The sequence below is a fragment of the Triturus cristatus genome, chromosome 7 (assembly GCF_964204655.1).
Source record: "Triturus cristatus chromosome 7, aTriCri1.1, whole genome shotgun sequence".
Taxonomy (NCBI): Eukaryota; Metazoa; Chordata; class Amphibia; order Caudata; family Salamandridae; genus Triturus; species Triturus cristatus.
In genome coordinates, this window is record NC_140590.1 from 815,821,485 (window position 1) to 815,839,077 (window position 17,593).

The window sequence follows — 17,593 nt, forward strand, 5'->3', positions numbered from 1 at the left end:
GAGTAGAGGAAGCAAAAGAGACTGTTTCCAACACTTAGGAACTTGGGTCAAGTCGATGGAGGAATTAATCAGTATATTCAGCCGTGGAGGATGCCATTTTAAGAATATCAGGTGGACATTGGTTCAAAGGAGAACCAGACTTGCATTTAGCCAGTTCTAATAGAGAGTCTTCCGGGGATATAGGCCTAACAGTTGCACAAACTGGCCCAGAGGAAATGTTGGCCTCCACACCTGGCATCCCCTTTCATTTCTTTCCTTTTCTACTTTATATTTTCATTTTTAGAGCATACTACAGTTCCCCAGACAGTGATCAGAGGCTGCTTGCTTGCTGCTCATTTCATGCAGTGCGCCCATCCCATACTGCCACCGCCTGTAAACCAGACGACCATCATGTGATGGTATTGTCCACAGTGTAATGCTGTTTTACCATTGCAAGATGGCCAACATATTGGTTCTAAACATGGCATCCAGGCTGGAACTTTAAAACAATAATACACTATGTACAATATCATAGCAAGACAGCCACCTTCCACTATGTTTGAATTTATTTGTAATTTCAAGCATATGCCCACATTGCTTGTGTAGGTTGTTGAGTTTGTATGTGTACAATTCATAGGCTTGTATAAGTGGGTGAATGTAAGAATGAATCAGTGGGTGTATAAATGGATGCAAGAGTGCAAAGAAAAATTAGAAAATGCATGTTTGAATGTCTTATTGAGTGCCTAAAACGTCAGTGACTGAAGATGAATTTTCATTTATAACCCAGACCTATTAGTATTGCCAATGATTGTTCTTCAGATGTTTACATGGAGATCAAAAATGCTTCAGTCCTTAGCACTCACCGGTAGCTCTGGCAGCCCCTACAGCCTAAAACAGAAAATCTGGATTCATTAATGGTGAAAAACTGCTTGATTCTAGAGGAACGCTGTCCTCACATGTGGAGGTAGAAGTTCTAACACATAGACAGCAAAACCGGACTGCCCATCTTACTAGAGGTGGGCGAGCCACTGAAGGTTTGAGCCTGGAGCTTACCTCTGGGTCAGTTTGAGGTCCTGTTAAAACCTCGAGCCCATAACTAGCCGAGCTTTAATGTGGCTTTTGTCTGCCTCCCTCCATGTAACCTGGACTTTTAATTGTGGGCAGAGTCACCAACTTTCTGGTTTCAGTCTTGCGTCGGCTCAACATCTTGTGATTTTGGGCAAATCACTCAATCTCCCCATCCCTATAAACAATGAATGGTCACCTTGTATAATTTAACTGGTGCTCAAGTAAAGCCCACCAATACCATCCAGGTCATGTTTGCATCAGGCGACCAACCCCCCATTAGGATGAAAGTGCTTCAGCCCCCTCCATCATGTTCCTTTGCCCGGTCCAGACATGCAGTTATGTGGGCGTATGTCCCACTGTCCCAAGGAAAGCTTAGGTGTGGTACAGTTAGAAAAGAGAGCATCGGAACAAACAGTGGGGCATATCAGCAAGCAGCAGCGATAATTATCGTCCAAAATCCTAACGCCGGATTCTATCGCCCGGTCAGCGCAATATTTACAACGCGCATCGCCGAGGCGATAGAAATCCCAGCAATAGTGGCGATAGGCATAAAATATCGCTGAAATACCAGCAATATGACGAACAGTCAGAGTAAACATTGTAAATAGGGAGAGGTGGATCTAGCATTATGAGCCACATCTCATGCAACATATTGCTAAGTCATGAATTCATCAGGCGTAAGGAACCGGCGATAGACCCGGTTAGCGCTAGTGTAAATGACGCTAGAAGTGTTAGCGGTTATCTAGTTAATAGTGAGTAGCCGTTTTAGCGATTCTTCCCGCTGAGTTTCAGTCAGGAATGCCTACCTCGCATCTCATTAGCGATGCGAGGTGCTAAAAAAATGGGCACAGAGGCATGGATTCATGCGTTAGCTTGTCCATCGCCGCTTTTCGTCCCAAAACGGAAGCTAATGCAGTGATAATTCTAACGCCGTGCCTTGTATATATGCCTCATTATCTTTTTTCTGACAGACACCTTCAGCTTATCTTGCTTCTGCAGTATCCTCAAAGAAGGCGATAGGGGTCACATATTAATCACAACATCCAGGACAAAAACCTCATAGTGGGGGTTCTAATTGTGCAAGGCAGTGTGCTTTACTGATCACCATTGTTTTAAAGAGGGACAATGCTTGTAATAATGCTGGTATGAGAGATCGTAATCTAATTTTAAAGGCATTCTCTGCCATCTTCCTGTGCTTTCAAGCATACAAAGCAGAAATTTCAAATTGTCTTGATTTGAAAATGCATTTATATAGTGCTTACAAACGATGGGATGGATAATATGTGCTATATAGATGCTAAAAATGGAAGAAAAAGCTTTTTTTTTTTTTAATGCAATGACAAGACTGTTCTGTCAATGGCATCTTTCTTATGGTACGGGGTGGGGGAAGCAAAGGCATCACGCCACTTTTCAGAAGCATCAGATTGCATTACACAAAATCAGACTTTGTTTTTTAAGGCAGAAGGATATTAAATGATGTTGAGCCAACGCTGGTATTAACCTTCTTCCCCGGGTTCAAAATTGGCAGCTCAGGCTGTTATGCCACATCTCATCAGTTAGTATTGGTGTCAGTTGCTGCTGGTGATCTTTGAAAGTGGTTGGGCGTAATACTGCCCAGGAGTTCACCCCCTTTTTTTAATTTTCTCTCATTCTCACTCCCTCTCACATTCAGGCCCAGATTAACAAACGTTTTGTGCTGGGTTTGTTTCACAAAAGTGATTCAAACATGTGCAAAATGTATTTTTTAATATACTTTCCAGAGCAAAACCAGTTTTGCCCTGGAAAGTTGCCTAAAAGTAAGGCAAAGAAGTTCATCAAAGCAATGCTTTGGGGAGAGGAGTTGGCCTGACGGCTAGGGCGTCCGTCCTTGAATCTGGGGAACTGGGTTTGAGTCTTGGCAATGACGCAAAACATCCTGTGATTCTGGGCAAATCACTTAATCTCCCTGTGCCTAACAAAAATGTCCTCATGTAATGCAACTGGTGCTATGTAAAGCGCTCTGATACCCGATTCGGGTCATGTTTGCGCTATATAAAACTCTGTAATAAAAATTTTAAAAAATGCTTTTAGTTACTCTGTGTCAAGGGAGTGTTCCATGGGTGGTACATGGGTTCCCATGCAACCACCTATGGTTTTTAATGTAATGCAAACCCCTATGTGCTAACAATAGAAGACAGAGTTTTGCACCAAAAATAAATCCAACGTGGTAAAGGAGAAATACTTTAATTTCTCCTAACTTTTCCCACTTTGCTTGTGTACTACACTGTACAGCACACATCCGCAGTAGTAAACGTTTTATAGTTAGACAAACCATGGTACTGTATGCTGGAAGGACACCTTTCCAGTAGAAAACCTATGCTAGACTCACGCAGATATTCTCGCACTATGGTGCAAAGGTGTCTGTGTGGAGCTTGGCAGCCTAATTGTGTGCCAGCGCTACGGAGAGAGCAGGATAGTACCATATCTTCATAGATATGGTGCTTACCGGCTCTCTCCCTCTCATGCAATGCAGCAACTTTGGATGCTGCACTGTGTTGTGTGAAAGTTTTTATAAATCTGAGCCTTAGTCTCTTCCCCCTCACTCACTCTAACTCACATTCTCTCACTTGCTCATTCTCAGTCATACTTATTCCCACTCATTGTTACTCATAAACAATTATCCTCATACTCACTGGTTCTCATTCTCCATTACTAATACACTAACGCACACTCACTAACTCTGGCCCCTGGTGCAACTACACCTGCTGCACCATTGATACAACCTCCAATTAATCACTTGCTCACCCGTTCCAACACACTCATTCTCATTCTCTCACTCCCTCGTACTCACTTTCACTTATTCATATCCACTCTCAAGCTCAGATTCTCACTTTCACTCTCATTGAATGAGTTCCTACACAGAGAGAAGTTGGTTCGTGTGCATACAGAGACAGGGGAGCTCTGCCCAAACAGACCTCCTCATCTTGTAGAGCTGAATCCACTCTTCTGCAGATAGAACTCAGTTCCAGCCCAGATGCAGCCATGCCCTGAATACACAGTGCTGAACCCATGAACAGCTAGAACAGAGACCGTGAACCCATAACTCATTGGGGGCCATATTATCAAGGAACGGCAATATCATTATCGCCGCTTTAGCGGCAGGAAACTGCTGCTAAAGCGGCGATAATGGGCTTGATAATATGTCCTTGTGAATTCCCATAGAACCCAGGTTCACACCAGAACCTGGGCTTCTATGGGAATTCACAAGGGCATTTTATCAAGCCTTTTATCGCCACTTTAGCGGCAGTTTCCTGCCGCTAAAGCGGCGATAATGTTATCGCCGTTCCTTGATAATATGGCCCTTATTTCTTTGAGCTGGAGCTGAGTTCCTGCATGCATAGCACTATGGCCATGGGCAGATAGAGCTGAACTCTTCCAAGTATGCAGCCGAGCTCCATTGCAGACAGAATGAGCCCCTGTGCAGACATAGATCGAGGTGAGACAGTTCACAGGCAGAGTTGAGATCAATCAGCATTCATTCCTATAATGTAAAACCTGAGGTTCTGTGGGGACTGAGAAACCGGGACCAGCTAATATTCTCTGGGAGAATCACACACTTCTCACCCAGGTTAACCTAATACATGCCCTGTTTCTGGTTGTGACTGAGGAGGAGAAGGTGGCTAGAAACAACAATTTTGGTGAAATATTTAGGAGACGATGAGGCAAATTCAGTAAATCCATAATTATGCTGTAAACTCTGCAGCCGCAGGTTCACATAAATCCACTGATCTCACCATAGCCTATTGTTCAATCAAGAATCTATTTGTGACAGGGAGTCAAAGCTTCAACATTTTAATTCCAGTCGATGCTCACTGTTAGCTGCACTTTGAATAAAACAGCTTGTAATATACAAAATACATAATGTATACTTTGTCATTGCCATTTCAGGCTTCTGATGACATTACAAACCACAGGAGCAAAGATATCACCAGAACCCCTCAATGATAATACTGGACCAGATTACAAAGTTACCAGTTATGTATCCTCTGTATGTACTTAGCTTTAAACAACTGTATAAATGCACATAGATAAAACTCAACCTTAAACAATTGACAACTCGTTTAGGTGTTACCCGTGTATAACAAATAAAAACCAAAATTATTTGCAATCAGTGGATGGCTGTGTTAAAACATCACCAGAATATGAGCGTTCAAAGGGAGTGGTGAAATCGAATGTATGAAGCTGTTTTTGAAACATCAACTAAGGAAGGAGGTGTGGTCTAGTTGCTAAGCTGTTGATCTCAGGACCTAGGTTTGTATCCAGGTTGGCATTGAGTGAAACATTTTCATTTGTGGGAGATCTCTTAATTAAAATGTGCCTGTTGGACTTGACCCTTTTTGCAGGGTCATCCCAGAACTTTTTGTCTTCTTCCGGTATTTTTTCTGACCTGTTGTTGGTGTTTTTATGACTCTGGGCACTTTATCACTGCTGTTTAGTGCTAAAGTTCATGTGCTCTCTATGGTAACCTTGGTAAGACTGGTCTAAACCTGTGTGGCATATTTAATTTACCTATCAGACCCTTGTACAGTGGTATCTCATATACCCAGGGCCAGTATATTAAATGCTACTGGTGGGCTTGCAGCGCTGCTTGAGCCACCCACCAAAGTAGCCTTTCAAACCTGTCTCAGGCCTCTGCCACTGCAGGGCCTGCGTGCGCAGTTTACTGCCGCTGTGATCTGGCACATAAAGTGGTTGACACTTCCGTGGCTCCCCTTTTACTACATATCAGTCACCCCTAAAGTAGGCCCTAGCTAGCCCTATGGGCAGGATGCGGTGTAGGTAAAAGGTAGGACATGCGCTTTAACTGTGTGGCATGTCCTGGGAGTGACAAACAGCCTATTTGGTTTCTCACTGCTGTGAGACTGCCCTCTCATAGTTATGCATTGGGGGTTCCCTGATATGTGCTTCAGTTGTAATTCCTGACATGAGAGGGGTGATGTGATCATGCTTGGTATGTTTGGAATAGTGGTGATAAATGCAGAGTATTGGTGTTCGCTGATTTATTATCCCTATTATAGAAATGCCACTTTTAGAAGCAGGCATTTCTGTGTGCTATGTGTCTTTGTGCCTGTCTGTTGTGTATTGACTGTCTGGCCTTGGAGTGACAGGGGCTGGAGAGGTGCAGTGACTCCAGAGAGTCTGGATGAGTCAGCGCTAGGCTGAATAGGCCTGGTTTGCATTTGGAGTGGGAAGAGGAGTAGCACCTGCACCTGAATAAGGCTGTGCCTGCCTTCCACAATGATGGCTCCGCTCCCCTGTGGTGTGTCTGGGACCAGGGCTTACAATTACAATGGGGAGTGTTGTGAACTGAAAAGATATTTTTAAGTGCCCCCAGAACTGGTTTGGACTGAGCTCAGAGCCCTAGGCCAGGGAAGGACAAAGAAACCTACTGGTATAAGTACTGGGGCTGTGACCCCATGTCTTTGGACCTTGTTGGGAACTGGAAGAAGAGGACTGCTGGGTCCCAGAAGGAACTGCTGTGGGACTAGGATCCCTCTGAAGTATGGATGTATTTCCCTGCTTTGAGGGACCAACGTGCTGGCCTGCCTACCTGCACCTGGTTGGTGTAACCCAGGACTCTACACACAGTGCGTGGTGAAGCGCTCCGGGCTCTGGTGGGATGCTCCATTTTGGAGGAGCCCTGGGACTTTTTGTTTATTGCTCCCAGTGATTTCCTGACAGGACGTGTGCAGTGCAGTACTTTTCCCCACAGGGGTTGAGCAACGGGAGGGGAGAACCACAGCAACGGAGGCGCGCTCCCTCGGGTGTACCAGGCTCCCCAGTTAGTTTGTGGCAGCTGGGGCACTACTACGTGGCTCCGGGCTTCCAAACCCTGCAGAGTGCAGTGTCCGCACACCAGAAGCGCGTGGAGGGCGTTTCTAATTTTATCTTCCTGAGCCCGAGGAGTGGGCTCAATCCTCCCCTATGGCGGGCGCTGACGGTGTGGAGGAGCAAAGATTGAAGGACCGACGGAGAAGCCGCCGGAAGTCAGGCAAAGTCTATGCCTGGTTGTGGGCAGGGCCCACTGCGGCAGCGGAGTCAGGCCGACGGATACTTCGCTCCATGGAGAAAGGCCAGCCCCGTTTCCTCAGTGAGGGAGGTTCAGCCTCACGGAGTGAGCTGCCAGAGGCATGGGGTGAGCAAAGGGCCTCACGGACCCCGTGAAACTGTCCCAAAGGAGACCGCAGAGGCCCGAGGAGACCAGAGAGGCCCAGGTGAGTAGGGCCTGCGAGGGACACAGTTTTCCTAGTATTGTCCCAGCTGTGCCACAGGGTCGCAGGCAGCTGCGTTCCTTCTACAACATCAGGGGCATTCTCCATTGAAAGAGACAGGGTGAGCTGCACCCCCGCCCCCTTGCTTGCGGTGCTGGGCTCCAGGGCAGAGTGAGGCCTCGACGGAAGCCCCTAAATTAAACGTGCCACTTTCCCTGTGGTATGCAGGCAGGAGCCCAGGAGCCTACGCAGGGAAAATCAGTGACAGTGGGCATAAGATCACTAAGGTGCTCACCGGGCTAGTGGTTATTCTAGTGCACGGTGGACTATGGTTATACCGGGCTGTGTTAGTCCCGGATGTAATTAGGCTGTGGATATGACATCACCGGCGAGGAATACAAAGAGGTGCACGCTGCAAGTGTTTACTGTAGTGCACTGCTAACCATGTGTTGCATAATGTGTTACGCTCAGGGGAATCCTACCAGTAGTTACTGGTCAGCCTGATGATGTTATGACAGTGACCCGATTGGCCAAGTGATTTATGTAATCCCTGTAAAGTCATGACAAGTGCCAGGTGGCACAGAGTATATTGTGTGATTAGGTTCTAATGTGTTTATGGATAATACAAAGGCTATTTTTATATAACCTTGTGTGGAGTTTCTTTTGTGGTGTACCTAGTGTGTCGCTGCTGTGTGAGTGTGTTGTGCAAATTCTTTACACACTGCCTCTGGGATAAGCCTGACTGCTCTGCCAAGCTACCAAGGGGGTGAGCAGGGGTTATCTTCAGTGTGTAACTCCCTTGCCCTGACTGGAGTGGTGGTTTCTGCCTGGCTTAGGCGCATGCCCTAGCCAATCAGAAATATCCTTTTTAACAGTGCCTAAAATTTAAATGTGGGAGATACTACTATAAGAGTGTATAACAAAACGATTTAAACTACTACTTGCTGAATACAATTGTTCATCATTTCCCATCACCTCCCATAATGTGCATCACTCTTTTGCTGTCAGGCTAGGCACATGCTTTAGAAATACCAATACATGCACGCTTTTACATTGTGAACAGGTATCCAGTTTATTATTCTCTGTGGATGCCCCTTCCTTTCAAGCTGTTAGAGAGCGACCCTCGTCTTGCGACAGCCAAATAGAAGCTCCCCACAGGTTTCTTTATCCCGGTTTATTCTTTGCACCTTAAGTCTACTTATCAATGTCTGTGCGAACACTTTCTGGGGAACATTGTGAGATTCCTCTACCACACATCTTGTTCCTTGGAAGCATTTTATAATTATGCAGTTTAAGCTCCTTTTAATCTGATAAAACACTTTTCCAGTAAGCCTTTAATGATTTCATTCTGGGTCTCAGACCAGGGGCGTAGCTGCCATTGGTGGAGCAGGTGCAGTGGCATCCAAGCCCAAAGCCCTGTGGGGCCCATTGATTCCTGATAATTGTTGTACTTACTACCAAACCAACGTTCATAGTTGCCGTTTTCCCTCCTTGCACCAGGGCCTATGGCTTTGCCAGACATGCACGGGATGGTACTAACCATCTTGCAGATATTCGATGCTCGCAGGTCTGGTGTACACTTCGTTTGAGTTCCAGCAGTGTTCGGTGTGTCAAGGCGATACAATTGCGAAGATAAAAGATCTGACTTTACTATGCCAAAGCAGGAAAGAACAGGCATTCACATATACCTTTTGCGTGCATTAGCACATTGAACCCAGACCTATTGGCATTCCGTACCTGTTCGGCCCCCAGTGTGTGAAATTGTAGCCCCACTTACCACTGTCTGGTACTAGCTACCTCCTCCCCTGCCCCCACCGAAATTCATATCTAGTTGCACCCCTGGTTTGTGCTATATATAAAAAAAATGCAAAAAAAATGCACAAACAGGTAAAAACAAAGCCTTAACATGAGGAAAGATAAATAGATACTCATTTACTGACTGATTCGTGAGAAGTAAAACCATAAAATCTGAATAAATAGCTGCTTAATTGCTTAAACTGTGTGATCTTAGGCAAATATTTTATTTCACCAATACCTTTTCCTTGATTATCGGGTCTGAAGGCACTTTCAAAGGTGAGTTCAGAATACAAGTTGTACAAAAACCTATTGTGTTTGATTTAGCAGACTATGTTTTGCTCTATCATACTCTGGGCCACATACAGGGTTTGCTTGCCTTCTAAATTCACTAATACTTCATGCTTAAAAACTTTCACTTTTAATAAAGTACTTCGCAGTGCTATAATGTGACGTATCAACGTCAACCCTTCGACGTGCTAAAAAAAACACTTTTTTGAATTTTGAAAAGACTTTGCCATATTTTATGTGATGTTTGTTGTATGATTTACAGAGGAAGCATTTTCAGGGCTCGGCTCTAGCTCGGCTCTCCCTGTTAATTTGTTGGCTCGCCGACCTCCACATCTCACCCCAGGAGCCTGAAAAATACTGGGCCTGCTTTTGAACCCCCTCAATAGGAAACTAGTTACCTGTAACAATAGTTTAGCAGCTGGACTCTTCTAGATTATGTTTTACTAGCTATTAGAACCAAAGCAATGACAGGCTGCTACCTAAAAGTGCCCGTTATGAAAACCTATAATGTAGCTAATTGGGTGAATGAGTCCGCTGCAAAGAACCGTGTACAACATGTCTGTTCCCCGAGGGGGAGGGGAGGGGTGGCAGACGGGTGGGGAGAAAGGGAGACGTGATCGTCCAGGGCCGAAAAAATGAGTACTCTTAAGTATACGATAATAACAGCTTTTATCAGTGCTTTCAAAGCTCGGCAAGTAAGTGGCATATATAAAGGGTTCAATTATGCACTGCATATATTTCCTCGTGGCGCCCCCATGTTAACCTATCGATGTTTACCTTGCTGTGATGCGTCATCTTGTGCAGATGGGCTGGCACCCCCTGGGCCCCCGCCGCCTGCATGCGTGATAGAACCTTAACAATAAAAACAGTAATTAGGAGCCGAAAATCAGACTCGCATACCAGAGGTCTTACACAAAGCGCTGACAGGCAGCGTGAAAAGCTTTATTTGGAGGTCGAACCAGTCGTGTGCGTTGAAATAATAATAAAACGTGGAGACGTGTCCGAGCGTCGGTCCCTGGCGCGACAGGGAGCTGGCGGCCCCCTTGTTGTGTTTCGGTCTGCAGAGCATCAAAAAGCGAACGTATCGAGCAATCAGTGCGGCGAGGGGCCGCCATGTCTGAAGCAGGACAGTTTGCTATAATAATCTAGTGCACGGTATGTAAACAGAAGGAGGCAGTGCTTATAATGTATACTGACGACCCACAGGCGGCGGTGTCTCTATATCGGCTTCCATTCTTCCAGCCTCATTTGCATGAAAGCGCCTAGACGGGTCATCTCAGTTCCAGGTGCTCACCCCGGGCTTTTTGGACCAACGATTCAACAACGAGCAGGAACTGTTCAGAGGAGTCGAATCTGCGACAAACACTTTTAATCAAGATGGCCATTTGTGGCCCCCTCGTGTTCCGGTTCACGAGCGCTTGCACAGGAAACGTTGGCAGAACAGTGGCCACTGATGGAGGCGAGGCCAGGTCGGAGTGACTCTAAGCCCTCCTCGTGTCGATGCTGTTACTACTCTGACCAGCTGGCGGCGCCAATACAAGGGGTAGAGTTATATCCGGTCCTTCTCCAATGAAGGTGCTTGAGGGCCGAACTGAAAGCCCAAGTTGGGCCATTTCATGCAGCTCTAGCTCACACGCGCACCAATAAATCTCAGTGCAAACAGTGCTGGCGTTACACTCGGTAGAAAAATCGTTCCCTCTATGGGCATCCCAGCCACACTTTGTAGCTAATTTATCTCTTCTGAAACACTCACACCACAGTCTGCACGCGCATTCCATCTCTCACTTTTTTCACACGGCCATCAATAATTCTAGTCACAAATATTTCACATGTCAAGTTCACTACTACATTCTTAGCATTTCACGTCTAGTGCCATTTTCTTCGAATTACTTCCCTCATGTAACCCAAATGTATCTCACACATTCACCATCAGGGTCTCACACATTTCACTGGATTCTCACTTACTTCCCATTCGCTGATAAAGTACACTACAGCATTACCTGATCACATACACTACCCTGGAGTCCGTCTCATTTCTCATGTCACTTGCTTCATCTGCTTCAGTGAAGTCTCACTCAGCCCCCTTCATGGACCCCACACACCGCACTGGAATCTCACGCACACCGCACTGGAATCTCACTCACTCTCGTTGCAGTTCTTCCTACATCCCACGAGAAGCACGTTAATTGCAGGTTAACCTCGTTTTTTGGTCTGCATGCTGCATCTCATTTACTTTGGTCCATGGTAGGTTGGCAGCGGTAGAAGTGAGCGGGGATGTTGGCACCGCTGGAACGTGTCCACCATACTGAGGAATCTAAATCTGCATTTGCATAGTAACTCCATATAACTAGACCGTGGATATACACCAATAGTCTCGCAAGAAAAGGTGTTCTATGTAGTTGTCTTTGGAGAATGTACTAAATTAGCATTTTATAGTTTTAATTTCGCATCTTCTCAAAATTCTCCATGTTCCCATCTTTTTGATACAACATCAGCTCATGCTGTATCAGGTTGCCCTCTTCTACCAACATCTCTGTATATTATTAATTCTCAGTTGCTTGCAATGAGCAAAAATCTCATCTAGCCAGGATTTTCTAAGCTCTTATTAAATAAGGAAAATCTGAACTCTCACATTCGAGCAGTGCTCTGAGCTCTCATATAATGAGAGTAAGTTCTCATCTGCTGTGGTGTTCCAAGTGCTCATCTCAGAATGTTGTGAGCTCTCATCCTCGCAGGAAGTTTGCATCTCCCATCGTTTAAGGTTGTTCAGGGCTTTCTTCTTTGGAGCTGTTCATGCACCCTCATATTTTTAGGAAGGTGTAAAATGTTGCACTACCAGAATTCCTCACGTTAAGGCATGCTAGGCTGTCATCTTTCCAGAAGTCTCTAACCCTTCGTCCTCCCCTGAAGATTACTCAAGCTCCAGTTTTCTCAGGATCGACAGATCTTCAATTTGGAATGTTTTTAGATCCCACCTTCTGATGACATTCCTCAGTCCAGACCTCTCAGAATATTTCAAAATCTCACCTTCTGATGATATTCTTATGTCTAAATGTCTCAAGGTATTTTTAAAGCTCAACTTTTGACAGCCTTCTCTGCTCCAATAGTCTGCTGGTGTGCTATACACCCGGGGATGTTTTGACTAGCTGTCTTTTGAGGATTTCCACCCCCTCTAATGTTGTGGTGGTGTTCTTAGTTCTTATCTCCTCAGGATGTTCCAAGCTGTCACTTTGTGACGATGGCTTAAGATGGTGCCCTCTACGGAAATCTTAAGATCCCAGTCTTCGGTTTCTTTAACCTGAAATCAGCTGGGGCTGCTCTAAGCTCTTGTTTTCATCTCCCATTGGGTGAGAATCAGGCTAGCCTCCTCTGCATGCCTGCCACCTATGATCTTGTTTTTTGCAGTTGAAATAACTAGAAAGCGACAGAACACAAAATACCGTTCTAAAACAATATAAAAGCCAGTCTGTCCCCGGTCTGCTGCTGGAGTGGAAGATTTGGGTTCTATCACTCTCTCTGTCTCAGGATCCTCCAGCCTGCATCCCACTAGCGACACACCGTACTACTATCCTGTAGTTTTCTGAGGACAGCGACCGTCGTCAGTAGAATCCAATCACAAGTCGCTGTGCAGCGTCGTGCACTGTGCAGTATTCATGCCCAGGGCTATCAAGCGGAGACCCTGAAGTCCCCCAGTCCAGCACACTCTAGCAATCCTTTCCCAGCCAGTTTGTCTTCCTGACTGGCAAGACAGCAATAGCTGGTGGCGTGCCAGTCTGCTTAGCCAGCCTTCAATAATAGTCTGTCTCATCTGGCGAAGGAGTGGTGGGTGCAAAGGCAGGCCAGCTGGTGCCAGGCTCCAAGGCACATCAGCAGAAAGGGGTGGGCACCACTGCCTCGCCCCATCCATTAACCCGCCACAGCTTGCCGAATTTGCCTCTGGCAAATTCACCTGCCTCTTTGGGATTATCAGTGTGATATGTCTGTTCCACTCTGCGGACGAAGCATGGCAACCACAGCTCACTTTCCCATGGGGAAATTGAGCAATGTAATGAAGGTGGGCTTTGTTGTTCTGACATCTGTGAGGGGCTGGCGAGGGTAAAGAAATATTTATACAATTCATTGAAGCAAGCATGCAACCTTGCACATTCCAGAATCCTCTCCTCTTGTTCCTGCAATTCCTCCCTGGGGCTGTTGACATAGGCCCTAACCCCACTCACTGCCACAGCCCTCGGGAAAACAAGAAGACGCATCCTCCCAAACCTGGTTTACAGACACGATCACTCGTCCTCTGCTTGCTTTCTATCCCAAACTTTCAACAGATGGTAGCACAGCTGCACAGAAAACAGCTAAGCAAACTCTTTGTCCAAACACATATTCAGGAGCCTGGCATTCACAGCCCCCAAGCGTGGCCCTTCCGCACAGACCACAGAAGGACACCCACTGCTACTGGCGCCCTTTGGAACTGAAGTGCCACATGTTTACTTGTTTCATCGCCATCTTGTCTTTTGGTCCACATTCCCTCTACAACAGCTGAATTGATCTAGAAGCATTTGCAACAGCACAGCAAAAGTGCACACTTGTCAGGCGATCAGAGGCTTTTGAAGTTCAAGATTTGGGTGAGTACAAGGCGTCCACATGTGTGTGGAGCCTCCGAGCCACAGTATTGATAGTTCTGGTGCGTAGGCCTTTGCAAGTGTCAGTCATTTTGCACCAGTCCCTCTCCCACCCACCATTTTGTTTTGTAAGGAGAGTATCTAGGAAATGGTATGTAGAGAATATTGGTATGTCTTCCTGCTTGCATTTGTGTTTGACGAAGGTTGTTTGTGGATTTGCATCAATACTGCGGTTATGCCTGAAAGTGGTGTGATTTAGACAACACGTAACATAACTTTGCTAGTGCCTTGTGGCTATGTGACTGAATAAAGTGGAATGTTATGTAAATATGATAAGATTTTGAATGGGGCTTTGTCTTATCAAATGAGATTTTGACTGAATGGGATGTGACTCTGTTGGAATGTGGTGACCTTATATCTAAATGGAATAAGGGATTGTGCCCAAATGTGGCGATTTAGGACTCAATAGACTTGTATCATGCCAGTATTTGCTGATCCACATATTGGCCAATCACAAGCTCTTAGGTTTTCCTCTGGCATGTAACATTGTTTAGGTGGTGCAGGAAGCCTCCACGGGCAGACTCCCTCTTTTTATCCGCAAACTGCCATTCCAGCCTCGGGGGCAAATGTTATAGCTACGCAGACCAGGTGATTTTCTGCCTGAGTCTTCCGAATCCACAGAAATGTCGGAGTCTGTGGGTGACCTCGTGGTGTAGAGTCTCAGGGGTGACCGCGTCATGCCGGAGATGGGTGACTGCAGAGGGCTCCTAATGACTGGAGATTGACTTCCTATGGACCGCGGGCTCCAGGGTGGTGTGGTGCCAGAGGTGTGACTTCGAGGCTGGGCTCGGGATACGAGAGGTGGCGTGGAAGACCGGTACCCATCCATCTCTGGTACCCGGGGCGAGGAGCTCTTCCTGCGGGCAGCATTGATGATGTTTCGGGCAATCAAAGCCTGCATCTGTCGATTGGCTTTCGGCTCTAGATCCTGCCTGACAGGGGAGAGGGATCTTTCACTCCAAGAAGGGGACATCGGAGCAGGAGGCGGCGGGCTTGTTATTCTCATTGACTCCACATTTCTCTCGCAGGAAGAAAGAGCTTGGTTCGGTAATGCACTCTCATCCACGGAGGCACTGTGCTGGAGCACTCTGGGGGTCCAGGTTGTGGAGGCGAGTGGTGATGCTCGTCTTTCCTGTAGAGACATCAGAAGACAGAGGTTAGTATTTGGACCATAGCCATCATGTAATACAGAGGACATAAACAGAACAGATGTAGGGTACAATTGTTGGAGGGAGCTTTATTTAAGGGTCAAGAGCAGAACTACGGTCAATTTAACAAAGAGGCCTACATATTGAACAGAAGGGCCTACACAGGGGTTTTATGCTGGCTGAGTGGTAAGGATGTTCCAGGGTATTTGTTATATAGTAACACAGGACCCTCTGGTCAATTTAACACGGCCTACAAATTAGGCTGGCAGGGCAAGGACAAGGGTCTCATACCTCAGGTGTGGACAGAACGGGCCTGGGGCACCCTATGATATAAAATCGACCCTGTCTCACAATAATACACTCAAGGCTTTTGGAGGGATTACTCAAACCTAGCCATGGTTTGCCTGAATCTCCAGAAAGACACTTGTCTATCCTGATTCCCATCACCAACCCAAGCAGGATCAGGGACAGGCTTGAGATAGAGACGGTGGGCTTATGAAACTATATATTTCTATTTCCTTCTCCAATGTCCCAGATGGAGCGGTTTGGTATTGCTATTCTCATGCAAGCGAGGGTCTGGGTGGCTGTTTTATAGATGTAGCGATATCAACTCTCTACGAGCCAAGCAACGTGACACCACTTTATGCTGGTATTAAACTCTTAAGCACTATGGATACGCTCATCCTTGCTCACAAGTGAGGTAGAAGGTCTGTGCCCTGTGCCCAAAGGTGACTGACTACATACACTGACCTTTTTAACCATTGGAGATACATGGAAAGTCCCGGCCTTCCTAGTTAGGAGGTGTGTTTGGACTTCGGATGAGAATGACACCTACTTTAAGTGGCTGGGGCCTATATGTCCCCTACTTGGGCCAGTGATGGAAAAGTGATGATGCTTATCACTGGTAATTTAAACAATAGACTTGGTGTGCCCATTGTTTGTTAACTGCCAGAAATCTTGCTAGATGTTGATGATCTACTTCATTACTTTTTGATATTCAGATTTTCATTCTTCACTTTTGTATATGATTAATGCTAGTTTGCATTTGAATTCATTTTATTAGATTTGTTAGGAAGTCCCTGGTGTTTTATCTAAGGATCTTTAAATACATTTAATAAATTAACTTAGAAGCTGATGTTAGTAGATCCTGTTAAAGAACAGATAGAGTTTCACCACAGTTTCATTTCACATTCAAAGCTGTCCACTCTTCCTGTTCACAGGTATTGGAGCAGGCGGTTATCGCCCAGTACTCAAGGTCAAGCTCTGTCTAAAAGTGAGTCAACTAGCGCAATGGGCACTCTGGTGGCACATTTTGTATTGAGATCTGGTGGAATTTCACCACTGAAGCAACGTTTGCTCCATCAGTTAGTAGACATAGTCTGCTTATAACCAAGTTTCTACTCAACATTGTCTTTTCCTGATTCCTGCCATTCACATCAACTATAACATCACTTACATCCAATGGTGTAAACTCAAGTTGATATTAATTTCCTACATCTGATAATATCCTTCTTGACATTGACCCCCAGCCCCACGCATCCTATGATCAGTTTTGCCAAGTAGGCTGCACTGCCCTGTCCTGTCACTTTCATTATATTCTCTTGAGGTTGCGATTGGGATTAAGAGTAATGGATTACAGTTAAACTCACATCAAGATTGGGGTGGTTGGGGTAAGATTGAGGTTAAAGGTTACGGTTAAAGTTAAAGTTAAGATGGGCTTGATCTGGGGTCACAGTTATGAACTTGTACCAGGCTAAAGGGTCAAGGGTAACAATTAGGTTTAGGAAAGGGTCTGGGATTTAGGTCTGTCTTTAGGCTATGGGAAATACTTTGGATTAAAGTTTTTGTTTAGGGTCATGAGCAGGGCTACTGTTCTCTATTCAGCTGGGTGGGAGTTGGGTTTTAGGTTCATTTTCAGGGCTGGGTTGAAGTTAGGGATGGAGATCAGGTTTAGGCCAGTGATGAGGCCAGGACTATGGCTAATAGTATGAATTACAATTTAGAGTTAAGTCCAGGCTTAAGTGTTGGAGACAGGAACTATGGTGACTGGTTATCAGTTACAATTAGAAATACGGGTTAGGAATGAGGATTGTGGTATTGTTTAGATCTAGGATTCACTGCTAGAAATACCTATAAGTATTGTAGATAAGGATTAATGTTTGGGTTAAGAGTTGGGGTGAAGCTCCCCTAAAAATTCATCTGACTCTGCCTAAGGGTAGGTAATCTTTCAGAGAAAGCAGCCTCTGGGTAATGCTCTATATTGTCCTCTCAGCCATTTCGTATATGTCGCTAAAAGTTCTAGAACTGGAGTCTACACAGTGATTTGTAAATTAGGAGGCCAGAGCAGTGCGATAAATTGTTCTGCAGCGAAAACAGTTAGACATATTTG

General features: G+C 45.6%; 1 protein-coding gene across 2 annotated transcripts in view; it reads right to left on the reverse strand.

Moving 5' to 3' along the window:
- Window positions 1–10,291: 10,291 nt before the first annotated feature.
- SYNPO (synaptopodin) overlaps window positions 10,292–17,593 on the reverse strand; it is a 198,508-nt gene continuing 191,206 nt past the window's right edge. For both annotated transcript variants that reach the window (XM_085617706.1, XM_085617707.1), the window contains one exon: window positions 10,292–15,188. In XM_085617706.1, coding sequence (XP_085473832.1) covers window positions 14,547–15,188 — 642 coding nt within the window. In that variant the 3' untranslated portion in view covers window positions 10,292–14,546. The remainder of the gene's footprint in view (window positions 15,189–17,593) is intronic.